We start from the raw sequence: 26,125 nt of genomic DNA, 5'->3' as shown, positions 1-26,125 counted from the left end.
GGACGTTACTGCCCAATGGACAGTACGGTCCTGCAAGGTCCGGATTAAACATAAACATGTCGGGGCCCCTAGGCAATGCACGTTCCTTTACCCTATGGGAGCCCTACCCGATGGGGGTCCCTAGGCAGTTGCTTACTCTGCCTTACGCATAATACGGCCGACATGTAGGCATGTGCGCGCCACCGATACGAGTGTGGACGTTACTGCCCAATGGACAGTACGGTCCTGCAAGGTCCGGATTAAACATAAACATGTCGGGGCCCCTAGGCAATGCACGTTCCTTTACCCTATGGGAGCCCTACCCGATGGGGGTCCCTAGGCAGTTGCTTACTCTGCCTTACGCATAATACGGCCGACATGTAGGCATGTGCGCGCCACCGATACGAGTGTGGACGTTACTGCCCAATGGACAGTACGGTCCTGCAAGGTCCGGATTAAACATTAACATGTCGGGGCCCCTAGGCAATGCACGTCTCGGGGTTCCCTTACCCCATGGGCCCCTACCCGCTGGGGGTCCCTAGGCAGTTGCCTACACTGCTTTACGCATAATACGGCCCTGGCCATAGTGACTTAATTTTCAAACAGTTCTTTAACCATTCAAAAATCACTGTCTATGACATCATATAGGGGTTATTTTTATATCTAAAAAAAAAGAAAAAATGGCGGACCTTCGAATTTTTTTTCGTTTTTTATGGAAAAAAATGATCGTTCATAATAAATAAAACAAAAGGGTGCCCTTTATAAAAAAATCCCTACTTGGTGTCATAATCGGGGCCAATAGGCAATGCACATCTCGGGTCTCCTTTACTCTAGGGGCCCCTATGCGATGCGTGCCCCATAGGCAGTGGGGCATTGACATACGGCCCTGCCAGGACCGGATTAAACATGTCAGGGCCCCTAGGCAATGCTCGTCTCGGGGCCCCTTTACCCTAGGGGCCCCTACCCGACGCGGGCCCCATACCTTAAGCATAATACGGCCCTGGCTATAGTGACTAGATTTTCAAACAGTTTAAGAATCGGATTTTTTTCGCGGATCGATCCGTATTTCATTTTCCTCGTCCATATCCATATTTAAATTTCGCTTGCAAGATTTTAACTAAATAAACAAACACTTATACATACAAAATGTGAACTGAATAAAAATACTGTAAAATTATATCAACTTCTTGAACTAGGGGGGGGGCTCTCCGAGCTTTGCCGCGGGGCTTTGCCGCCCCGGGCCTCTGTCCGCCACTGCCTGTGGTACACCACTTGTAGCTATAAACTGGTTGGAAAGGAACGAAATGATTTATTATGTATGTATTTTCTGTTTTAGCCTCCTGTTCAGTACCTGTGTCGTCTCTGACAGAACCGCAGCCCGTGTTCGAGACTGGTGGAGCCCTGCTGGCCCCCTTGGGTACCACTGGCAATCTCGTCTTCTCCGACAGACAGGTGGTCACCATGGCTTGCCCCGGTAGCAAATTGGACCATCCCTTAGCGATTGGCAGCCCGGTGGAAGCCGTGAGTAGTTTATTTTATTTTATTTTTAATGTTACTTATTTAATTACAATTAATTCCCGTACCAGATAGCATTTTGTCAACGGTTCCTGATTATCTAACAGTCTAATTAATATTTTAGATTTAGGATCTGTACATATTTTATTATTTAGCATTATAATTTTGAATCATAGACAAAAGATATTTATTTTCTATACATATACAAATTAATGTTTCATTGTTTGTCCCGTATGCGTCCTATTGCATTCATACAACACAATTAGTTTGTTCTTATTAGTGCCAGGAGTATTTAGTGAACGATTCGAATGGTAGATCCGGGAGAAGTCGGGGACGTCCGAGAAGGACTTGACGCATTATTTCAATATTGGAATGAGATACGCAATCGAATCAAAATCAATATAATGTAGTTTGTTTAGCAGTAAAAATGTGTATTTCATGATTCTACATGAAGTGATTATCATTCACGAACTTACTATTCGACTACCGGAATGGTATTTATTTAATTTGTGAAGCATGTTTGGGTAATCTAATCATTGTATGTGTGATAGCTAATTGAGTTTCTTTTGTCAGTGAATTACAATTATTATTTGAAGCTTTCCATTAATCTAACCATATAGTTGTGTGTGATAGCTAAGTGAGTTTCTTTTGTCAGTGAATTACAATTATTATTTGAAGCTTTCCATTAATCTAACCATTAATAGTTGTATGTGTGATAGCTAAGTCAGTTTCCTTTGTCAGTGAATTACAATTATTATTAGAAGCTTTCCATTAATCTAACCATTAATAGTTGTATGTGTGATAGCTAAGTGAGTTTCTTTTGTCAGTGAATTACAATTATTATTTGAAGCTTTCCATTAATCCAACCATTAATAGTTTTATGTGTGATAGCTAAGTGAGTTTGCTTCTGGCATTAACTTCAAAAACTATTATAACTCGATGTTATTTTCAGCAATTCGTCTGCACAGGAGGAACTATGTTCTCGGCGCCGAGCTGGCCCACCAGCACGTTCAATTTCTCCGATGTGAACTGCACTGCTAACCCTGTGACCACCATGGTCAAGGGGGGCAGCTGCGGGTACAATAATGGAGGCACCATCATCACCGTGGGTCTGACCGCCGCAGGCAAGGCGCACACCATCATGACTATCTGCTTCCACGAGAATAGAGCCGAGGTGTCTTATGTGATTTACGACCAGAACGCCAATAATGCTAAATACATGGATAATGTACCTATTATTAGTTTCGAACGTAAGTTTAAAAAAAAAACGTATTTTTGCATTAGTTCCACACAGCCTACGTCATCTTTGGGGATGCTGTGTGGGTTTTTTAACCATCAATAACTAGAATATGAGTTAAGTGATTGGCGTTCGAGTTGAATATTAAATGACCTCATTTAAAAAAAATCATACCTCTGAATTTGAATATGGAGACAAATAAACTGATTGAAGTACTATATAGCCAACAAATTCACCCATATTTTGATATGAAAACATAAAAACTAATTATATTGATATAAAGCCAATGAATTTATCTGTATTTTACCTCTGAATTTTAATATCGAGACACATTAACTGATTATATTGCTCTATAGCCAATAAATTCACCTATAAATTCACATAAACTAATTATATTGCTATATAGTCAATGAATTTATCTGTATTTTACCTCTGAATGTGAATATGGAGACATATAAACTGATTATAGTGCTATATAGCCAATGAAATCATTTGTATTTTACCTCTGAATTTGAATATGGAGACATAAAAACTGATTATAGTGCTATATAGCCAATAAATTCACCTATTAATTCACATAAACTAATTATATTGCTATATAGTCAATGAATTCATCTGTATTTTACCTGTGAATTTGAATATGGAGACACATAAAGTGATTATAGTGCTATATAGCCAATGAATTAATATGTTTTTTACCTCTGAATTTTAATATATTAACTGATTAAAGTGCTCTATAGCCAATAAATTCAACCCATATTTTAATATGGAGACATATAAACTAATTATATTGCTATACAGCCAATGAATTTATCTGTATTTTACCTCTGAATTTTAATATGGAGACATATTAACTGATTATAGTGCTCTATAGCCAATAAATTCACCAACAACAAAAATAATTGTGTTTATATTTTATTTTATATGTTTTCTTTATATTTTCTTATGATTTCTTTATTTTTTTTATTTTTTATTTATTACCACCATAATACGGGCATTCGCCTAGTTTGGGGTATTAATAAAAAAATAAATAAATAAAAAAAATAAAAAAATATATAGCCAATAAATTCACCCACATTTTAATATGAAGACATATAAACTAATTATATTCCTATATAGCCAATGAATTTATCTGTATTTACCTCTGAATTTGAACATAGAGACATATAAACTGAACATAGTGCTATATAGCTAATGTATTCATCTTTATTTGAACTTTTATCTTATATTTTAAGGATTTTTAAAAAACAATAAGGAAATAAAGGATAGGAAGTCCTGGGAGAGAAATGGTATGAGGGGTGGGTAGGAATCTGGGGATCAGGGAATCCAGGAGAGACGCAGGTATGGATCCATCCCTTTCACTGCGGTGCACAGCAATAGGTCGAGAGAGTTCTGCTGGAGAGCTAAAAATAACTTTCTCAACCAGTCTCTTCCGATCCAACCCGTATCGCAGTAGGTGGGCAATGTATCTACCGACAATCCGACCTAGAGTAACCTTACCCCATGAACCCGGGCACCCCTGCTTTATCACCAAACGTAGCCATCCACTTGGGGTGACTTATTGCAGGGGTGTTGGTAACAAATAAACAAAAAGTCTCTAATCTATATCTATATGCTTTTTAATCTACAGAGTGGGAACCTTTACAAATGAATTTGTCTTCTTTGTTCATAGAGGGCGCCTTCTTCCCCGGCCTGAGCGTGAACGACTTGTATAAACCTAACTCACAGAACGAATCGTTAAATGCCATCCTTGGCATTGGTGCCGGCGACGATTACATCAATGGCACGCACTTCCTTGCTCGAGGACGCCTAGCCGCCAAAACCGACTTTGTGTTCTCTACTTCGCAGAGAGCGACCTATAACTTCGTGAACGTGGCTCCGCAGTGGGAAATGTTTAGCGGAGGCAATTGGGAAAGACTGGAAGAGGTAATCTTGTTATAATCTTCTTGTATCCAAGATGGAACTTTACGTTATCTGTTTCTTTTGGGTTGAAATTTTCTTTTATTTACGAAAAATTTGTATTTTTGTAAGTTACACCAAAAAATTTTTTTTTTTGCTTTTTCAATAATTTTAATACCATAGTAAAAAGAAAATATTTTTTTAATAATGTTCTTTTGCCAAATCATGAGTTAGTTTATTATTTGATAGCCATTATTTTATAATTTAAAGTACATATAAATAAAGTAGAACATATACATACTAGATATTTTCAGTATGTATTTATATTTGACGGCCGGCATAGTCCAGTGGTAACGCATTGGACTGCCATTCCGAAGGTCGCGGGTTCAAACCCGGCGTGCGCAAATAAATTTTATTTGATTAATTTGTGTTATTTCACAATTAATTAATTAAAATAATATATAGTATATTTGCGGCACGTTCCAGAGTGGAAGATACTACCAGTATCGCCCTGGTGTAAGACCACCATTCAGAATTGAAACGTTGCTCCAAATGGCTTTAGCCGTGTTTAGTGACTAGATCTGAATAGCCAGGTACTTCCCCACCTTCCTCTCCCCCTTCCCCACTTACCTTCAGCCTCACAACTACCCCAATTGGGGATGCCATAGTCTCACTGGCTCCAGACGGGAGCAGTTGGGACTCTTGTGAGGTATTAACTATAAAAAAAAAATAAAAAAAAAAATATTTCAACTGTGTGGTGGAACAAATTCATTACATCGTCCTTGCACTTGCAAGATATGTTAGTTTTAAAAGTGAAGCAAAAACAACTTGCCAGTTTTCAATTCAACTGTTGTACGATAACTGTTAAACGTATGCACAGCCGACATTGGGCCCGATTTCTAGATTTGAAGATCGTTGATTTGATGGGATATACTCACCAAAGTTAAATTCCATTTATGAAATCTGTGGTTTCTGAAGCGTACAGCTGTAACACCACCAACTGAACAATTGTCCGAGTCATACTGTGCCTTTATAATTTCTAGCTTTATCTATGCATTTACATAAGCTACTAAAATAGTTTGGAATGTCCAAACGGATAAAAACTTTTTATTTATTTTTTTTTTAAAGAAAGACAAACATTCCCGGGTTACGAATAACCTGCCAATATTTGAAAATCTCCTACTACCACCACAGTAAGCTGAAAATGTTGTGTTGTGATGGAGGACTTAGCCAGCCGAGGAATACACACTACGCTTGGGTGGGATCCAAACGCGATGTCAACTCGGCCACCGACCGGTCGAATAAATGTTAGCAGCGTAAAAACGTGTGCGCGCGTTTAGCGTGTATCCAAACTATGCACTAGTGATAAAGGGATCAATAACGCAGTTCCTCGGAGCATCTTCCATCGAAATAATGGTAGAACAAGTACAGCATTTTTTACACCTGATGCCTATGCTCTAAAGATCCGTTTGTTAAGATAGGTGGCCTTAAGATTGTTAGGATATTTGGCCTTATTACTATTACCACCTGATGGTTGTATTTACAAGACTGATTTTACGTTACATTAATGTGTTTTATGGATTCTTTCGTAATCCTCTAACTAGCTAGGACTTATAACAATACCCTTTCATGTTTCTAGCTGACTAGTATTGCGGCTCATTTGGCCTTATTAGTATTGTCATCTGATGGTTGTATTTACAAGACTGATTTTACGTTAAATTTATGTGTTTTGGATTCTTTCGTAATCCTCTAACTAGCTAAGACTTATAACAATACCCTTTCATGTTTCTAGCTGACTAGTATTGCAGCTCATTTGGCCTTATTAGTATTGTCATCTGATGGTTGTATTTACAAGACTGATTTTACGTTAAATTTATGTGTTTTGGATTCTTTTGTAATCCTCTAACTAGCTAGGACTTATAACAATACCCTTTCATGTTTCTAGCTGACTAGTATTGCGGCTCATTTGGCCTTATTAGTATTGTCATCTGATGGTTGTATTTACAAGACTGATTTTACGTTAAATTTATGTGTTTTGGATTCTTTCGTAATCCTCTAACTAGCTAAGACTTATAACAATACCCTTTCATGTTTCTAGCTGACTAGTATTGCGGCTCATTTGGCCTTATTAGTATTGTCATCTGATGGTTGTATTTACAAGACTGATTTTACGTTAAATTTATGTGTTTTGGATTCTTTCGTAATCCTCTAACTAGCTAGGACTTATAACAATACCCTTTCATGTTTCTAGCTGACTAGTATTGCGGCTCATTTGGCCTTATTAGTATTGTCATCTGATGGTTGTATTTACAAGACTGATTTTACGTTAAATTTATGTGTTTTGGATTCTTTCGTAATCCTCTAACTAGCTAGGGCTTATAACAATACCCTTTCATGTGTCTAACTAACTAGTATTGCGGCTCATTTGGCCTTATTACTATTGTCATCTGATGGTTGTATTTACAAGACTGATTTTACGTTATATTAATGTGTTTTATGGATTATTTCGTAATCCTCTAACTAGCTAAGGCTTATAACAATACCCTTTCATGTGTCTAACTAACTAGTATTGCGGCTCATTTGGCCTTATTACTATTGTCATCTGATGGTTGTATTTACAAAACTGATTTTACGTTATATTAATGTGTTTTATGGATTATTCCGTAATTCTCTAACTAGCTAAGGCTTATAACAATATCCTTTCATGTGTCTTACTAACTAGTATTGCGGCTCATTTGGCCTTATTACTATTACCATCTGAATGTTGTATTTGCAATACTGATATGATAATACGTTACATTTATGTGTGCAGACGAGTAAAATTATTAACTGGATAAAAAACCTCATAGACAGGGAAAAAAATCTGAACATTTTTCTCTATTATGCCATTATGATTGACTGAGTGTAAATATTTCATTTTTTCATCGTGATGATTTTGTTACTTGATTGGTGTAGTCTGCTCCATAAGCTTCCCATGTGATGGCGGAGAAGCTCTCTGAAAGAGTGTACTCGTCCCTCCAGGAGCATTTCCGTGGCGCTGCAGTATCTCGGTAGGCGGAATAGTTGGCGATAAGCATTATTGTAAGCGACCTTTTGCTTATGCCATTGGGATGTAGTGTAATCCACCCACAGTTCTGACGTGTACAGCGAAGCACAGAATGCGTTGAATAGTAACTTTTTCACGTTTGTACTGCAAAAATGAAAACGCCTTGACAGCATACCTGCTCTAACGGATATCGCTCTTCTTTGCCTTTCCATATCCTCGATGTCTTTCAGGTCGTCTGTGATAATATGTCCCAGGTATTTGACGGTACGACTAACATCCATTTTCCTTCCATCTAACCATACTGAACATGTTAGCATGTTTCCGTTTTAAGTTTATAGGAATAATCTTAAGCTGCCATCCATCATTACAGATTTTGATCACATTTACATGGAGATTATATTGATAATTCTACATTCAATTAATTTGTTAGAAAACAACAACATAGTCTGGTCTCAAACCATTTGCTGTTTTAAATGAGGTATAAATTTAACTTAGCAAGACTCTAAATTCAAATTTAACTCTGCCAGACCTCTTTTAATTAGCAATTAAAGAGGTCTGGTAGCTGCCCCCGTTAGAGAATAAAAAAAGATTGATGGAAAAGCCATCTCGACTATGCCTGCCCACTTTTTAGTACTGCCTCAAAAAATGTACTTAATAAATTAGACAAAATTCAATCTAAATCTTTGCGAATAATAACTGGAGCGATGCAATCGTCACCCATCAATTCCCTTCAAGTAGAATGTTCTGATCCTCCTCTTTATTTAAGGCGTCAACTATTTGCTGACAAATTTGTTCTTAAATGTTTAAATTCTAAATGTCATCAGGTTATCCCCAGCGTCTCGTTGTTCATTGACTCAAACCATTCATCTACAATCAGAGCTTCAACTAAACCTATTCCTGACATCTGTAAAAATTTTAAGTCTCTCTCAGAGCTCCACATCATCCAAAATGATCTACTTCCCTTATACAAACTAAAATATAGTCACGTCACCCTATCCCCAACAATATTAGAAGGGATCGGAATCTTTAAAAGTCATTCCAATCTCCCGGCCCGAACTGTCAATAATATGTTCAATGACATTATTTTATCTAAATGGCCCAACTTTTCTCTTTTATTTACTGATGGATCCAAATCTCCCGACTCTCCTAACTGTGGTATAGGTATTAACGTTTACCACAATAATTCTAATGATAGAATATTTCATTCAATTTCAAATCAATTTTCAATATTTTCAGCTGAGTGCATTGCAATAATAGAATCTCTCAAATATATAATCAAAAATAATTTTGAACATTCCCTCGTTCTCTCTGACTCTCTCAGTTCCCTCCAAAAACTTAAATCCAGTCCTCTTCTTCATCCTGATGATCATTTTGTATGCCTTATTCGAGTGATGATAGCATCCATTCAAAGCTCTGGTAAATCTGTAACTCTGATTTGGATTCCTGGACATGTTGGTATCATGGGTAATGATATTGCGGATGCCTTGGCAAAACAAGGAGCGTCCAACCCTGTTGTTACCCTCGTAAACCACATTCCCTTATCTGACATTTTTTCCATCATCAAAGAAAGATCCCGCAATGTTTGGTCAGAGTATTGGCACATTGCTAGTCAATCCAAGGGAGCCTGCTATGCCTCAATACAAAGGACTATACCATCAAAACCGTGGTTTCAGCAATTCCCTCATTTTTCCAAAAAAGAAATTTCTTCACTCATTCGAATGAGGATCGGTCATTGTTCCGTTCCTTCCCATCTTTTTAAAATTCACGTCCTTGACTCCCCAGATTGTACATCCTGTGGTCTAGAAGTGGGAACTTTAGATCACATATTTTTTGGTTGTCCCTCTCTAAACAAATATCCTCTCTTCTATCAAGCCTTAACTAAAATTGCCTCCCCTCCATTCAACATTTCATCTCTTTTAAGTCTGAACTCGACTCCAATTTTCATTATAATTTTGAAATTTGCCTATTTAAATAAAATTAATATTTAAATTCACCTTTCAATACACCTTTCTCAATAATTTTAAATGATGGCCAAGAACACCCTTGAAGGGTGAAAGCCAGAAATAATGGAAAAAAAAAAAAAGTGGCGCCAAATGAACTAGTTAAATGGCTGATTTGGCCAGTTAAACTGATATGTTTTAAAGGTTTCCATTTTAAACAAAACAAAAATATTTCCGTTTAAGTAAAGACTAAAGAATTGTCGTCTAACTCTTGTTAAGGTGTTTACTGTGAAAATAATACAAATTAATAGCATTAATTGGTTTGCGTTTCGACCTAGAAATGTTTTCGTCTGCGGTGCTTGTGCAGGTGTATTGGTTTATGTAATAATTCATATACATTTAAACCCCAACCGCATAGGTATCTACCCCAATTGGGGATACCGTAGAAAAAATATTTGAGATATAACTAATTTTCCCTCCATTAGATCATCAATTGGGCTAGGAGATTATTGAGGAATGTGCGGTATTCGTAATTCTGTGTTAAGGTGAAGCTATAAGTGAAAGCACTATTTAGATTAATCTTTACTACGAATCGGTATAAGTTATAAATACCAAAATATACTATGAATACATCAAATCTTGTTCTACCGCTTGGTTTTACGTCATGAAAAATATAAGCGTTAACAAGTAAATTGATTTCTTTTTCATGAGTTTACTATAAACTCGTATAAAGAACAACTTTTTAAAAATACTGTTTTATGGCTAGGTTTATTTGCTACCACTTGACTTGATTAACTTTTTAACCGTTTTTATTAATTTTTTTCTAAAAATTAAAATCCACTTAGGCGCTTACTTAATAATTTTTCGAGTGACACATTGTATTGATTTCTTGTATTTCTTCAGAAGCCCGCGGAGAGCGGCAACGAACAGATGTCAGATCCGTGCCAGTGTTTTTAACGGTTTCTTTCCTGGTGACATAATTTTAGCTAGGGGTATTTTTAGTTCTCAAACCGTGAGGGTAAGCTTGTGTTTCTTTCTGATATTATCTATTTGAAATTCACTTTCGTTTTTTTGAAAGTATTTATGAACTACCCAACATCCAATCGAGCTGAAACTCGGAATATAGACTCGTTGTCGATGATAACGCATTTTGGTGGCACAGAAGTGAACATATACGCGTTTATCTGAAATTGAATGACAGTTAATATACGCAATAAATGTCGGCCGTACCAAATTAGGATTTGGCTCAGCTGTTTGCGTGGGTGAATCTAGTCCCTGGGGTGGAAGATTTATTATTTAGTAAAATCTAGATATATATTTATTGATAAAACATATGTATTTATAGCAAAAAAACTTCGTTTTTTACTGATTCATTTTTTAAATCTCAAAATTTTGAGATTTCGAAATGTCTTTATTCCGTGTTTACCTGAGTAAATGATTTATTTCTCATGGAAAAATGCTTTCCGTTTGTATTTATAATTACTAATAATGAGTTTTTATAGGTCCATAATTGAAAATGGGGAGTAAAAACAAAAACAAATATCCAAATGTAAGCAAGCTAAGAAAACGAAAAAATTTTCTCAGGAAATGTGGTCTCGCGTTATACCAGTACAGCAGGTGTGTAATCCAATTTACGGTTTTATTTAGTTCTTAAAAACATGTTATTTAATTAGACGAAATTTAGCTGATAAAATTAGTTTAAATATTGTTATTACGCCCGCACTACGAATTTCAAGATATAAAATTTCTATAAATAATAATTAATTCTAAGAAAGTTTAAAACGCTATACCTACCTATCTCCTTTTCAATTTTCAACCTAATTTTGGTTCATAAGTTCAACATTGGTAAAAACACATAAAAAGTTACTGCTCTACTAAAGTTTTATAGTAAGTTGCACTGAAATTCACGATAAACAAAACCTAGTCGTGCAATTAACTTGTTCGCATTTTTACGTCTTTATCTCGGTAACTATTAAAGATAGAAGAAAAACTGTAAATTGAATTTTTCTCAGAGAAGAGAAAAAATCAATTATAATATAGTGTTTCCTGAATTTAAAAAATATGTATTAATTTGTGTCGATCCACAAATTGATAAATTGAATGAAGAATTATTAGTTCATATGAGATTTTTTTTTCTTTATTCAGTGTTTTTATTGGTTTTTACAGTTTTTAGGTATGTTAAAACCACCAAGCTAGGCGCATGCCCATGTTATGGTGGTTGATTAAATATACAGTACAAAAAAAAATCAAGAATGAAATGGTTGTGAGTTGTTCCTCGATAATTTCTAATACTGAGATTTGTTTGCTTCATTTTTTTTTTTAATTGCATTTGTTAAATGATTTTGTAGTGATACTAGTTGACCCGACAAACGTTGTTCTGTCATATTAATTATTTATAGTGAATATTTCGGTTGTTATATAATTTTAATATAAAAAATAACGAATGTATTGTAAGTGTGTAGAGGTGGGATCTATGGCAGAAAGATAAATGGAGCACTGAAGACGATGACCGCGAATCAAAACAAAAAAAAACGCCAACTATTCATTTTCTTAATTCAATGTTCGATCTTTTAAAAGTTAAATGAAAAGTAAAAAAAATAATTATATTTTATATCGTAAAGTAGGAAAATGAAATAAAGTAAATCAACATTAATTTCGAATAGCAATTGTGTACAATATTTTTAGTCAGTCCGTCTTTAGCTAAAACAAATAAGCTCGATGGTTTGCCCACGCGAGAACATGCTAATTATGTCCATGTGAAAAACATGGTGTGCCGAGATTTAAGCAAAAAAAAAGAAATTAATTTTGTTCACCTCCGTGCCTCTTGAGATTCAGATTTATGCAATTGCGACATGCTCACACGCACAGTTTCGGTATCTTGTTGGATTTGTATGTTTGTTATTTCTGCTCTACTATTTTGCATATTTGTTGCTTTATTCGTTCAACGGCCCAGAATGGGCCCCCTTGCATCTTGCTGGCTTTGTTCACTGTAATACACGCCCACTGTTGGGGACGGATATAGCACCGTCGCAACGCGGAATAATAGGATTGGAAAAGTTCTGAATGCCGACTTACCCTTTTCTATTCTTCCACGGTTTTCAATCCTTCTTTGCACTGGTTCACAACAATTCACAAATTTCACAATGCGCGAGCTCACGATGGCTTTGATTTTCGACACGGTCGATAAAGGGGGCTCCGTAATCAAACGATGTTGACAGGACGAATATTTTAACTCAACTAACGTCGGCATAGGAGAGGAGAGGGGTTGGGTAGATAGGCCACAATAATTTTACAAAGGATAGAAGGTAGGTAGTACGATGCTAGGTGCCAACACCCACAAATAGATAAATTAAAATAAATCGTTCAAAATTATGCACACAGTGATACATGATACATAACAAATGCCAAATGAAATGTCAAAATGTCACGACGCTTCTCGTGAATGACTTGTTCAATGAGGCAAAAGCAGAGCCATCTGTTATTCAACAACTTAAATAATTTCTTTCTGTCTGAAATATGAACGACTGTTAATTTTTTTAAACATAAATACTATAATCACGATTACGATCACGGCAAAATGGTAGGGAGGGGGTAAGGGGGTGAAAATTTAAGGTTATAGATATTTTTTAATGCCAAATAATAAAAGAACACAAAAAATATTATTTGTCAAAAAAAGACAGATAAAAATTCTGGATAGAGACACCCTAATCACCTAACGGTATGAAATATACTTTACAACCTATTGTCATACCTATCAATTACACATAAAAATTTCATAAAATCGGTCTAGCCGTTTAGGAGGAGTGCGACCACAAACACCGTGCACGAGATTTATATATATATATATATAGAAGATTTTTTTTTTTTTAAAGAAAGACAAACATTCCCGGGTTACGAATAACCCAACAATGTTTGAAAATCTCCTACTACCACCACAGAAAGCCGAAAATGTTGCTTGTGTTGTGATGGAGGACTTAGCCAGCCGAGGAATCGAACACGCGACGCTCGGGTGAGACCCAAGCGCTATGCCCACTCAACCACTGACCGGTCAGATAGATAAGTACGCAAATTTATTTAAGTTTTATATAAGTATATACATAAGTTACATTTTAAAATAATACGATACATTATTTTTAAACGCCCGAAGGGTTTTGCAGCTCATCTTTCTATTTTATTTTATTTTTTATTTTTATTTTTATTTAATTTTTTATTTTTTTAAATAAATTTAAAATAAATCAAATTTAATAATGTAATAATAATTATTAAGTTCTGCAAGTATTTCTGTTATTTTTACAGTTTTTAATGTAGAGAAAAACCACGTCCCGCTTGACAACAACGAGCCTAAACCTTTACACATAGAAAGAAAGGGTTTTAGATTAAATTTACTAGAACAATTAGAGATAAATAAAAGAACTAATGATCCAAACATAACCCTAATTAAAAATCAACCAAAAATGATCATTTCTCCCCTGCTTAATATTTTCAAAAAACCCAAAAAATATAATTCCTTAACATAATCACCCACGTACCAACAATTAAGAAAACCCTTAGGCCATTAATTTTAACAGGTGTGCAAACACTGCTGGATTCCCAAATATTTTGGTTATTCCAATTCTTAATGAATCATTTTTGAACATTATAGAAATTTAAATGGGTGGGGATAAATAAAATCAAATAAATAAGTCGTCGCCGTGTGGACATACCCACAGTTTGATAATGGCCTCAAAAGCCGAAACAGCTGTCACATTAAAAACTGTAAAAATAACAGAAATACTTGCCGAACTTTATAATAATTATAAAATTATTAAATTTGATTTATTTTAAATTTATTTAAAAAAATTAAATGGAGTTCTACGAATTAAACACCAAAACAATAAATATACATCTTTCTATGAAAAATTACAGTGGAAATGTGGCAGTCTGGGTCATAGGCGTCGTGAATTCAATTCTTCGGCTGGCTAAGTCCTCCATCATGACACAAGCAACATTTTCCACTGTGATGGAAGTTTATAAGTAATCTTAGTTAGATTTTCTAATATTGTCAGGTTATTTGTAATCCGGGAATATTTGCTTTTGCGCTTTGTTACGCTACGAGAAAGGTATTGCTTTTCCGATAATTTTATACTGATATCAATCTCTTTGAAAGGGTTCCAGCTTCTAAATATATAAATATGTGTGTGTATTTAAATAATTTGAACCAACTCCGTGTCGAAGAATATTTTATCAAAAGGAAACTGTTTATAAACCCGTAAAACGGATAACACATGCTTCCACTTTTCGCATCGGAGATGCGGAAGTTTTTGATTGTTTTGTAATGATTTGTGCAAAATGAGTCTAGTTTTTGGACTGTTAATTCGTGGTTGAATTCCATTGTATTAGAATTGAAATCTAAATAACTTTTGTACTTTATTCGACTTATTTATTTTCGCTGCTTTTAATGGGTCTAGTTTTTTGTACTGTTAATTTGTGGTGGAATTCCATTGTGTTAGAAATAAATAAAAAAATAAGTGGAATAAAGTACAAAAGTTGTTTTGTTGATGGAGCTAAGCTCAATAGTTCTTTGTATCCGGTAATTGACGGCTACACCAGAGCTAAACGAAGAAAACCACTTTAAATAAAAAAATGTTATGTTAATGTTAGCTCAGAGGGTTGGAGCTGGCAACACGGTATCACAACTTCATACATAAGCTCACATTTCACCACAACCTCAAATAACACATCTGCCCTGATGATGGACACTGCAATGCTGTCCAAAATGTTGGCTAAAGAAGGAGTTAGCGCAACACGGCATAACACCCCAAAAACAAATAACCAAAATTCCTCGGCTGGCTAAGTCCTCCATCACAACACAAGCAACATTTTCAGCTTACTATGGTGGTAGTAGGAGATTTTCAAATATTGTCAGTTTATTCGTAACCCGGGAATGTTTGTCTTTCTTTAAAAAAAAAAAAGAAGTTATTTTTTCAATCGATATATCACTAAGTATAAGTTTACCCACAATTCAAATAGGTATTTTGATTGAAATAAAATAATAGCTTACCTTCCGTATTTTCGTCTAAACACAGAACTGAAATCGCTGTTAGCAAATAAACATTTTATTAGGAAAATGTATTATAAAGTTGCTGTCACCTCATTTCTTGATGTTCATATAAAAATAATTAATACAAATTCCACAAAACAATTTTTCTCAAATTGCGGTCGGAACATTTGGTTTCAAAGAGGTGTACATTTCAGTTATTATGTGGTTAACTTCTAGATTTGAATATAAAGTATTGTGTTTTCTCTTTCTCGTTTAAATCATATTTCTCACACGGCATCATATGAGCTGTTCTCAAAAGCGAATTGATACAACGGATAATAGATGTTTGTTCCCAAACCGAACAAATTAGCCTGCGGGGTAACGGATTCCCTTGTTGAGTGGTTACGATCCTTGGCTACGAATCCGGAAGTCACGGGTTCAAATTCAATTATGTTGTTTCACAGTTTATTCATTAAAAAATAATGTACAGTACTAACTGAAGTCTCCGGCGTTCCCCGGGCTTACTTTACTAATGCTAAATCTTATAAGTAAGACAGACAACAGATAACAGAAGCATATTGTACGAAACAAATTTAATACTCTAAGGGGGCATTTCACTATCTCTGATTATGTTCTGACTAAGCATTAATCCGCGGATTAGTCATTTTTTCGTTTTCACTATATCTGAATAACACTAACGCTCGGGTTAAAGTTCGATTTGACCAATCAGTGCTCGAACCTCACGTTAGGCGCTATTCCTCGAATCAAAGATGGCGTCAAAACATTCCGAGTTTGACAGCGGAGAAGTGAGTCGAATTTTGTTGCGAATTATTATGGATACCGAGATTTTTGATTTACAGAAGCAGGTGAAAGGGCGGCGATGCGAAGGCCGCGAGTTTTAAGAGCTCGAATGAATTTGAATGCTTGTATGATCCATCCTGAATTATTTGATTGTGTTCAAAATAAGAAACAATGTATTAATTCGACACGAATCCATCTAAAATGACCTGATAATCAATATAACATAACCAAAAAAATGCACCCTTTGCGGTGTGCGGACTGTGGCGGGAAACTTATTAATTGGCGTTGACGCTAGCATTCCATTGACATTGCGGCAAAACATGACAGGCGTTATAGTAGATTGGGTAACTGCAAACATTTTGCGATGTTTGCCAGACTATTTCGAGTGTTATCTATCCGGAAGCTCGGTAACAATGGTGAAACGGTCGCCGTTGAATAACGAAGTTATTCTGATCTTTAAAGCCAGCCAACGGCTAGCTAGTCAGATATTTAGCCCGACATAGTGAAATACCCCCTAAAAATATGGTTCCAAGGAGTTTTAAAAAATTTTTTTTGAAGAATTAGTTATCAAATCAAAAAACCACAGAATTGTAAAAACGTGAATCTTGCAAGTAACCTTTTAACATCATTAATTATAATGTTTCAGAGATTGAAGTTGCGTATCGCAGCCTTAAACACCACCACAAGGTTTTACAGCGGCACTTATGGCATCCTTGAATTTAATAACAACACTGGATATCCAAAGGAAATTTACCTCAATCCTTCAACAAGACAGATCCCTGTGCCACTGTGGTTCTACAAGGTAAGTCAAAGCGCAATTGTTTATTTATATCTATCTATTTCTTAATATATACAAATCACGTGTCACTGTGTTCGTACACGCTAATCTCTGAACCGCCAAACCGATTTCAATGAAAGTTTGTGAATGTGTATTGTCAGTAAGCTTGATAGATATATGAAAGTTTGTGAATGTGTATTGTCAGTAAGCTTGATAGATATGTAGTGGTACGCCACTACTTGATTCGAACGGAGTTCTAGAAGTTTCGGTTTTTTTCCAAACAAGCTTCTTGGATGTTCTTTTATTCTTTTTAATTTTGTTTTATATCTACATAGCAACCAAAATGTTCGAGAAGCTTCTTTACCTTATAAAAGCGGCAGCGAGAAGGAACTCGCCAGTATTCCGTCTCCAAACCGCCAGCCAAGTTGACCTAGATATCGCCAGCATTCTATAGTATTGTGAATAGTAAACGAGTAAATATTGCGTCTGTAAAATCAATTTTAATTTAAAAATTAACACTGTATCAGAGTTGAACGAGACTTTTATTTGTACACCAAGATAACCACAGATATATGAAAGTTTGTGAATGTGTATTGTCATTAAGCTTGAAAGATATGAAAGTTTGTGAATTTTTATTGTCAATAAGCTTGATATATATATGAAAGTTTGTGAATGTGTATTGTCAGCTTGAAAGATATGAAAGTTTGTGAATGTTTATTGTCAATAAGCTTGATAGATATACGAAAGTTTGTGAATGTGTATTGTCAGTATGCTTGAAAGATAGAAAAGTTTTGGACCCGATTAGTGGCGCTGTTGACAAGATCTAAAAAAAAATAAAAAATTATGGTATATATTTTTTTTTAATTTGTCATAAAAAAAACCACAAATTTTAATATTTCCCTGCATAGAAAGCGGTCTGTGGCAGAACAGCGTTTGCCAGGGCCGATATATAAATAAAGCGGTATGTGGCAGAACAGCGTTTGCCAGGGCCGATATATAAATAAAGCGGTATGTGGCAGAACAGCGTTTGCCAGGGCCGATATATAAATAAAAATGTAAACGTTCGTTTGTGTAAAATCTTAAATTTCCGAAAGTTCTTCACATTTATTTGAAATTTTGACATTGAATTTGCGTATTTTTTGATATTTTTGATATGTTATATAGATGAGGTAAAAACACGTTTCTTTTAAATAGCGACATCTGTTGGACATAAAAGCAACACGCGCTAATGTTTTTCTATCTGTACTGACAGACTGAGAAACAGCAAAGCGTAGCGGGGTAAAGCTAGTGATAATTAATGAAAAACTGTCAAAAACTTTGTATGATAGAGAGGCGGCTCTGGGGTTAATCGGTCAATTAATAGGTCAGTCGAAAAAACCGAATAAGAGGTAATATTTGTAATCAGAGAGGAATATTATAAAAACGCCAATATATGTAATTGATTCGCCGGTAATCACCTACTTTGAAGCCGGTAGCACAATATATGTAATTAATTTGCCGGTAATCACCTACTATGAAGCCGGTAGCACAATATATGTAATTAATTCGCCGGTAATCACCTACTCTGAAGCCGGTAGAACAATATATTATGTAATTAATTCGCCGGTAATCACCTACTCTGAAGCCGGTAGCACAATATATGTAATTAATTTGCCGGTAATCACCTGCTCTGAAGCCGATAGCACATTATTGGTTTATTTAAATTTATTTTTCTTTTCACTTATTATTAACACAATTACTTTGAATGTAATGTTTTTACCATTAATTGCGGAGTTCCCCTATAATTTAAAAATCTACAAAAATATATACCATGATAGTTGCGTTGGATAGGTAGGTATAGGAGTGATGTGACTGATCTTGTGGATTCTATCTTGAGTAATTTGATCATTTTCCTTTTCCAAAATTAAATTATAACATTTGAAAATGTCCGTTAAAAAAAGCTATTTTGCATTAGGCATTACAACACCGGTTGGAGTGGGCTACCTTTGGCAGACAAACTTATCGGTTTCATGTAAAAATTATTTCGCTTTGGCGATCTTGAAAAAAAACGGACAATGATTGAACGGTCGCAAAAAATACTTTTAAACCCGTCGTTATGGTACCAGCTTTTTGTAAAATTAGATTTAGTGAGCATAACCGTCGTAACATTGCGAGTCAACATCAGCTGTCGCGGGAACTCAATATTTCATTTTTTTAATCCTCCTGCGGTGCAAGCCTCTGGGTTAACGAATTTCCAAAAACGTTCACATATGACATTGACTTTCAAATATCTGATCACAAATACCATTTGGGTTCTGGTGGAACCTTCAGTTGTCTCATCCACTTTTTATTTATTTTTTATTTAATAAATAGTAAATACATATCATCAAACAAGTCCTGCTAAGCCAATTGAATTGGCTTGTAAACAGGTGCTTAAAGTTTAGTTATATATACATTTTAGAAGTTATAATTTACATCTTAAATCTACAGAATCAACATTTTTTCATACAATTTTTCTTACATATTACAGTTTTTTTTCCGATAGCTAATTTTTCACCATATATTTAACCTTTTTCATAGACTTATTGCTTTATATGGTCAGGTAATAAATTAAATATCTTCGGTATGTTGTATTCAAACGTGCTCTGTCCGTACTTATTATTCAATTTTGGAACTATTAACCCGTTATTTATTTCTCTATGCTGCAGGGTAAATATATGCTGAATTATAATTTGTTTGCCATAGTATAGCCTTAACAGGTAAAATTTTGGCACTCTGAAACAGCAACGGTGTATTATGTCCCTGTTTGAAAATATTAGGGACAACGAGTAATTTTACAATTGCGTTTTGTACAACTTGGACTTGTTTCAGATTGGTTATAGTAGTATTTCCCCATATTGTTAATCCATATCTTATAATTTTTTCTGCCATTGGCATATAAATTATTTTAAGTGTTTCAATTGATAGGAAAAAATTTAATGTGTACATTCTGCCAGCAATTTATCTGAGTCTTTTACAGTTTTTTTAATATGTTTGTCCCATTTGAAAAAAACAATCTACTGTAACACCAAGATAGACATATTCCTTAACTAATTCTAAGCTTTCACATATAGAATTATTTTTTATGGATGCAATTAAAATTATGAGAAATAATTTTAGGATTAATTTGAAATTTGGCATTAGGTGATCTTATATGCATTACTTCGCATTTTTGTAATGCGTAATGCGTTTTTTTAGCATTCATTAATAGTCCTGCATCATGTGACCATTTACAAAGTTCATTAAAGTCAATTTGCATGAGTTCAATTGCAATTTTTAGATCTTTATAATAGAGAAAAGTGTTTTCATTATAGTTACATAAATTATATACAGTGCAGGTCCCTATATGGAACCTTGTGGAACTCCTGCAGATACATTTTTTGTTTTACTAAAAGTGTTACTTATTTTGGTACATATTTTTCTATCTCTGAAATAATCTCTATAATCTTACTCCAGTTATAATCTCAAATATATCTATCAATATCCTTTTGTGAGATGATTTGAATATACTTATTTGCAAAGTCTACCTGACGTTTATGAAATTTTATATTAATAGCAGTGATAAAATGATCGGCAATATTATTTTCACAGACGCAAGCAGTTATTTTCTTGCCTCTAAATTTGGCAAATATATGGTCAATACACGTGCGAGTAATTTGTCCATTTAATACATCTTCTCTGGTTACTACATTGATGTATTTAGTTAAATAATGGTTATTAAGTAAGTTTTCATATGAAGTTACAATATTATCTTGTTCATTAAGCAAATTTAGATTTATATCTCCAAGAAGATAATATTTTCCTTACTATTAATTGTCTCAAGTATGATGATAATTCCGTCAGAAATGAAGATTTACTGAAATTAGGAGGTCTATAGATAGCAATTATATTGACTTTAGTTTTGTCCTGGAGTATGAGCTTTCCTGTTTTATTTTCAAAATGTATTGATTGTAAGGTTTTTAGTCTAAATTCAAATTTGTTTCTTATATACAAAATAATACCTCCTCCTGACTTATCAGTCCTGCATTATATCCCGGAATATTGTACATACACGTACTTTCAGTTTGAATAGATGTTTCACATAGCATTAGAATGTCAATATGCTTCAAACAATTAAGTAAATATATATATGCAATACATCCCAATATTTTTGTAGAGATCATATATTTATTTGAATACAAACAAGATTATCAGACGTATTTGTGTTTTGTTTTTTTTTATCCAATCTTCTAAATTATTTACTCTTCTACTTTCTATTTTGTCGTCATTATCTATATAAGAAAAATTAATTTGCGCCATCTAATTCGTAGTTGAATTTTATGAATTACAATAAGATGCTGATACGTTGTTTGGTTGATTTTAAATATTGAAATATTTCTATAAGAAATATCTCTTTATAATGCAGTATAAGGTTCAAATTAATACAAGACATAATTACATACATTTTTTTCTCACAACAATTTAATAAACAGTCAATATGATAAAGCATTTGTTTTTTTTTCAAATAAACCACCATTCATTTTCTTAAAGTAAAAGCTGTTAGTATAATATGGTTAGTACATAATGGTTTTCCATGCGATCAGCATTAAATAATATTACAAATAAGTATTTCATTTTTAGATAACAATAAAATTTAATAATTTTGTTAGGTTGATTAATTCCCATACATAGATAATATAATTAACACGTATTCTTGCGCTTGCAATATAAATAACTCGATTTATGAAACCTTAACAGTAATTAATATCTTTTGTAGGTTTCAGCCCGTGGTAATTAATTATTTTCTTGTTTTGTTTAACAACAGACGTGTTGTAAGTATAGATTGAAGAATTTAATGTTTAATATTTAACAATATAAAAGTGATTGAATCTGAAGCTAATTGGTACAAGTACTTTTTGATAAACACTTAATAAATACAAAATATTCTGTATGTTCACATCTAGTGTTATTTCAGAATATTTATATCTGTTAATATGTCGATATGATATTAATATTCAAAAAATAATGCTACATAATAATTTTATTTTTGTTAGTTATTATGTGATTTTTTATAATTTTTATAACAATATTTATGCTGTGGCAGCGTGGTTGTATGAGGGCTGTACTTATTTGTAATTTACGGCGGCTGCCCAAACCGTAAATTGTGTTCAGGAGATGGGAGATTGACACGAGTGTCTGAACAATTGATTTAGTTTATTTGTGAGGACGAATATTATAATTTATACAGAACGCGGTGACGGTGGCAGAAAGAGTGGAGGTACTGGCGGTTGAATCGAACGCTAAAACAGGGATGAAGATTCCTCTTCTCATGCTCGCTTGCGTATAGCAGCGGAGTGGGGGGAAATAAAGTAGTCCCACAATGTAAGAAAATGTATATTCAATAACAGAATAGAACGACGTTTGGAAGCCTAGAGTCTTTACACAGTGATTTTTTTCTTTAATATAATGTAGAAATAAAAATATGTAATGTTTGGCAATAATAACGTAAATTGTATTTAATGAAATAAATTAAAACACTTTTTTTTACCACGATAATCTTTATTTTTTTTAAATCGACATTGTATATTTTATGTCCTGATGAAGAGAACACCATTCTCGAAACATGTCGATTTAAAAAAAAAAATAAAGATTATCATGGAAATGGTGCCACAAAGTGAATTTGCAAAATTTGAAGAAGTAAATTGTATTTATTGAAATGTAGCAAATTCTACGAGAAAAAATCATATGAATTATAATAAAACTATATCTACTTTGGGACAGGTTAAATGTTATTTCTAGTCAATATTCTTTTTTTTCTTTTGCTAAAAAGCTCATTTTTTTATACACATTACATTTCGTTTTATCGTTTACAGAATGCCTGATGTCAATATTCCAGTTCATTTTTTTTCTCACAGTTTTTACATTTAGGTTCTTTATCTTGGTTAGCACAATCTTTGTAGGAATGATCACCAGCACAGTGTGTACACGATGGTTTGTCCTTTTCTTTATGAAGACACCTGACAGAAGTATGTCCAAAGCCCAGGCAGTGATAGTACTGCACTAGAGGATGGGCATCCTCTACTTGTATTCTCTGGTATCCCACATAGATTTTACCGGTATTTACTAGCCTTCTTCTTATATTATTAACTTCTATTATATAATTGGATGTGTTATTATTTTTGTTTATCAAGATCTTTTTTAACGTCATCTAAATTTCTGGTTTATCTATCATCACAGAATTGCAACGTATTCCAATTTATGTATATCTAGTTTAATTTCTTCCTTAGATACTGCTAAAATTGAGTCAACAAATCATTGTGAATCTTCTTAGATAAACCTATAAAACTCGAAGACCTTTCTAAATGTTCTTTTAATATTTCCTGAACAAAATTAATTATACCACGGAATATTCCTGGATTATCAGACTCTTTTGCTTCATCGTGACCTTTTAATGCCAGTTCTAAAGATCCACAAAACACACTTCAAAATTTTTGTTAAAATATACAAATTTGTATCTACTAATCACTATCTTATTTAATACGAATATCATTGGTTCCTAATAAGACAAAGCTCATTGAATTGTCGATATGTAGTGTAGAGTTAGAATGATTATTAATCTTTTCTTTTGAATATTTAAATCACTAATTCCAATGTCAGTCGGTTGAGTTAAAAAATAAGCAATGAAAACAAAATAATACGTTCCTTTTATCGCCACCACAGATCCATTCACAAAAACTGTAACTTTTGGTTTTAAAATATCGTTTAATCTCTTTATTTTTATGTTTTGTAACAGAAACAAATTGCAGTGCGGTTGGAGCCATTCAAATACACTGTTCGCAATTTGTCTCAATATGAAATCAACAGAAGTCGACATTTTTAATTATTCCATCCAAATCCAATTATTCATTATTGCTGCATATTTTTGGTGGTTATTAACCAAATGATCCCCTTACATATAAGAACTTCAGAAGGTAAATTGTAAAGGCTAAACATATAATACATATTATTTTAAAATACAACAGGAACTTGTTTATCTGCATATTCATTCAGTTGGCAACAAAATAATAATTACAATAATTTATTTATTTAATATAGATATAAGTGGGTACAGTGGTGTTCCATAAATTACATATCGATACAAAATATATTTACAATCGCAATCTCACCAAAGAAAAAAACAGGTTCTTGTGCTTTGTGAGCGAGTTATACTAATTATAAGGAAAATATAATAACATTAGTTAATAAGTCATATATAATAGGAACAATTGAAACTTCTGGATCATCAATATGTGTAGGTGTACAAACATATGATTCTGTTACAGTACTGAGCAATTAAGAGAGTAATTAGAAACATCTAAATAAAGTACATAGGCTGCTAATAAATATAAAGAAAGGGAAACACAGACAATTATTTTTATATACTATTTAACTAAATTTTTTTTCAAGTTAGTTATAAAACTTTTAGAACGATGCGTGACCGGAGGATTTGTAAATTTTTACATCGTTTTTCTTTTTAGAAGAGGAGGAAACTATTCCATTGAAGTGGTTCGAACAACAAAACTTAATATTGATCTTGAAAATTGCACATATTTGACTTTTAGCCATAGACCAGTGCACGACACAGGAGTTTTTTTACATATTCCAGACAGGGCCTAAGAGAGATGCTGTGTAGAGGGTCTTTTTACATGGAAAAAATGGATATTGCTAATTTATTAAGAATCTCTTCAAATTATTCGTAATCCGTTTAAACAAGAGATTGCAGGCCCTAAACAAATGAATTGGTAGGTTTCCCAATAAACTTTAATTAAAATACGAAAGTCTTATCACGATGTCGGAACACGTGTTCATAATAATAAATAATAAAATAAACAAAAAAATTAATAATCATAATATGTCCGCATTTCGTTATTGTTTTAATAAGAGAAATGGAAATTTAGTAAAAGTTTATTGGGAAATAATCCCGAGATTAACCGGATTACCAATAATTTGAAGAAATTTTTAATAAATTATCAATATTAATTTTTCTTCGTGTACGCAAAAGAAGAGTATTATGCTTAACTTATTTTTTGTCTGATTGAGTTATGTTATTACAGCCTTCTTGTAACTTTACTCCGTGCTGTTGAACACATCTACTATAGGTACAGCTTATGTGAAAGCATTGCCAACAGAATGCAATATAGGTACGAGCAACTATCTAAATGACCGAGTCTTGATATCCTGGTCTTCAATATCACCTGTCTTTCGAGATAAAACACTTTAAGTTACAATCTATTGACCATAAAACACGTGACCATCACATTAAAAGCTACTTTTCATTTGCAGGTAGTGTACGAGCCCAGCACCGGCAGAGCCACCGCCTTCCTGGGACTGAACAACCCGTACGTGAGTCTTGCCGAGGCGCAAACTCTGGGGAGAGATTTCTGCCCCGACCAGTGCACCGGCAACACAGCATTCAATTGGATCAACTGGGAGAACACCGACATGGCCAATGGCTTCAGTATCTGCTGCAATATCAACGACTTCACACGTGTCGTCAATTACCTGCCCGACTTACCCACTACCGGCGTACTTTTCACCTAGACGTCTGTGCAAACTGACATAAGAATTGTACAACATAACCTTAGATTTGTGCAACCTTACCTAAGATACGTGCAACTCAACCTAACCTAACTCCTCTTCCAACTGGCAAAATTCTTACGTGGGTATTCAGAACCCACAGTAACATCGCTGAAATCAGTCATTAGGTTGCTCGACTTCACCGCTGCCATTGGACTCTTATAGTGGACATCTGCGCAACCTGACATAATGTTTGTACAACCTAACCTAACCTTACAGTATTAGGCTGCTTCTAGTACAAATTCTTAAATTGGCCACCTGATCCGATATCAAAGTTAACATTTTTATAATATTACAT

At 34.0% G+C, this 26,125-nt stretch overlaps 1 protein-coding gene across 1 annotated transcript; it reads left to right on the top strand.

Moving 5' to 3' along the window:
* Nucleotides 1-446: 446 nt before the first annotated feature.
* Nucleotides 447-26,125, top strand: LOC149409252 (salivary endonuclease-like). Its single transcript, XM_089649973.1, has 6 exons — nucleotides 447-462; nucleotides 1,316-1,500; nucleotides 2,447-2,744; nucleotides 4,404-4,657; nucleotides 17,083-17,238; nucleotides 25,534-26,125. Exons 1-6 carry the CDS (start codon nucleotides 447-449, stop codon nucleotides 25,789-25,791), a joined length of 1,167 nt encoding a protein of 388 aa, XP_089506099.1. The 3' UTR covers nucleotides 25,792-26,125.

This window comes from Hesperophylax consimilis, unplaced genomic scaffold (assembly GCF_061612785.1).
Source record: "Hesperophylax consimilis isolate HC1 unplaced genomic scaffold, BYU_Hcon_1.0 scaffold_32, whole genome shotgun sequence".
Classification (NCBI taxonomy): Eukaryota; Metazoa; Arthropoda; class Insecta; order Trichoptera; family Limnephilidae; genus Hesperophylax; species Hesperophylax consimilis.
This window is presented reverse-complemented; position numbering and strand designations above follow the sequence as displayed.

Excerpts from the sequence above, each read along its gene's own strand:
- LOC149409252 (XM_089649973.1), top strand. Across the intron at positions 2,745-4,403 it reads ACCTATTATTAGTTTCGAAC|AGGGCGCCTTCTTCCCCGGC; the intron begins GTAAGTTTAAAA and ends CTTTGTTCATAG. Across the intron at positions 17,239-25,533 it reads TGCCACTGTGGTTCTACAAG|GTAGTGTACGAGCCCAGCAC; the intron begins GTAAGTCAAAGC and ends TTTCATTTGCAG.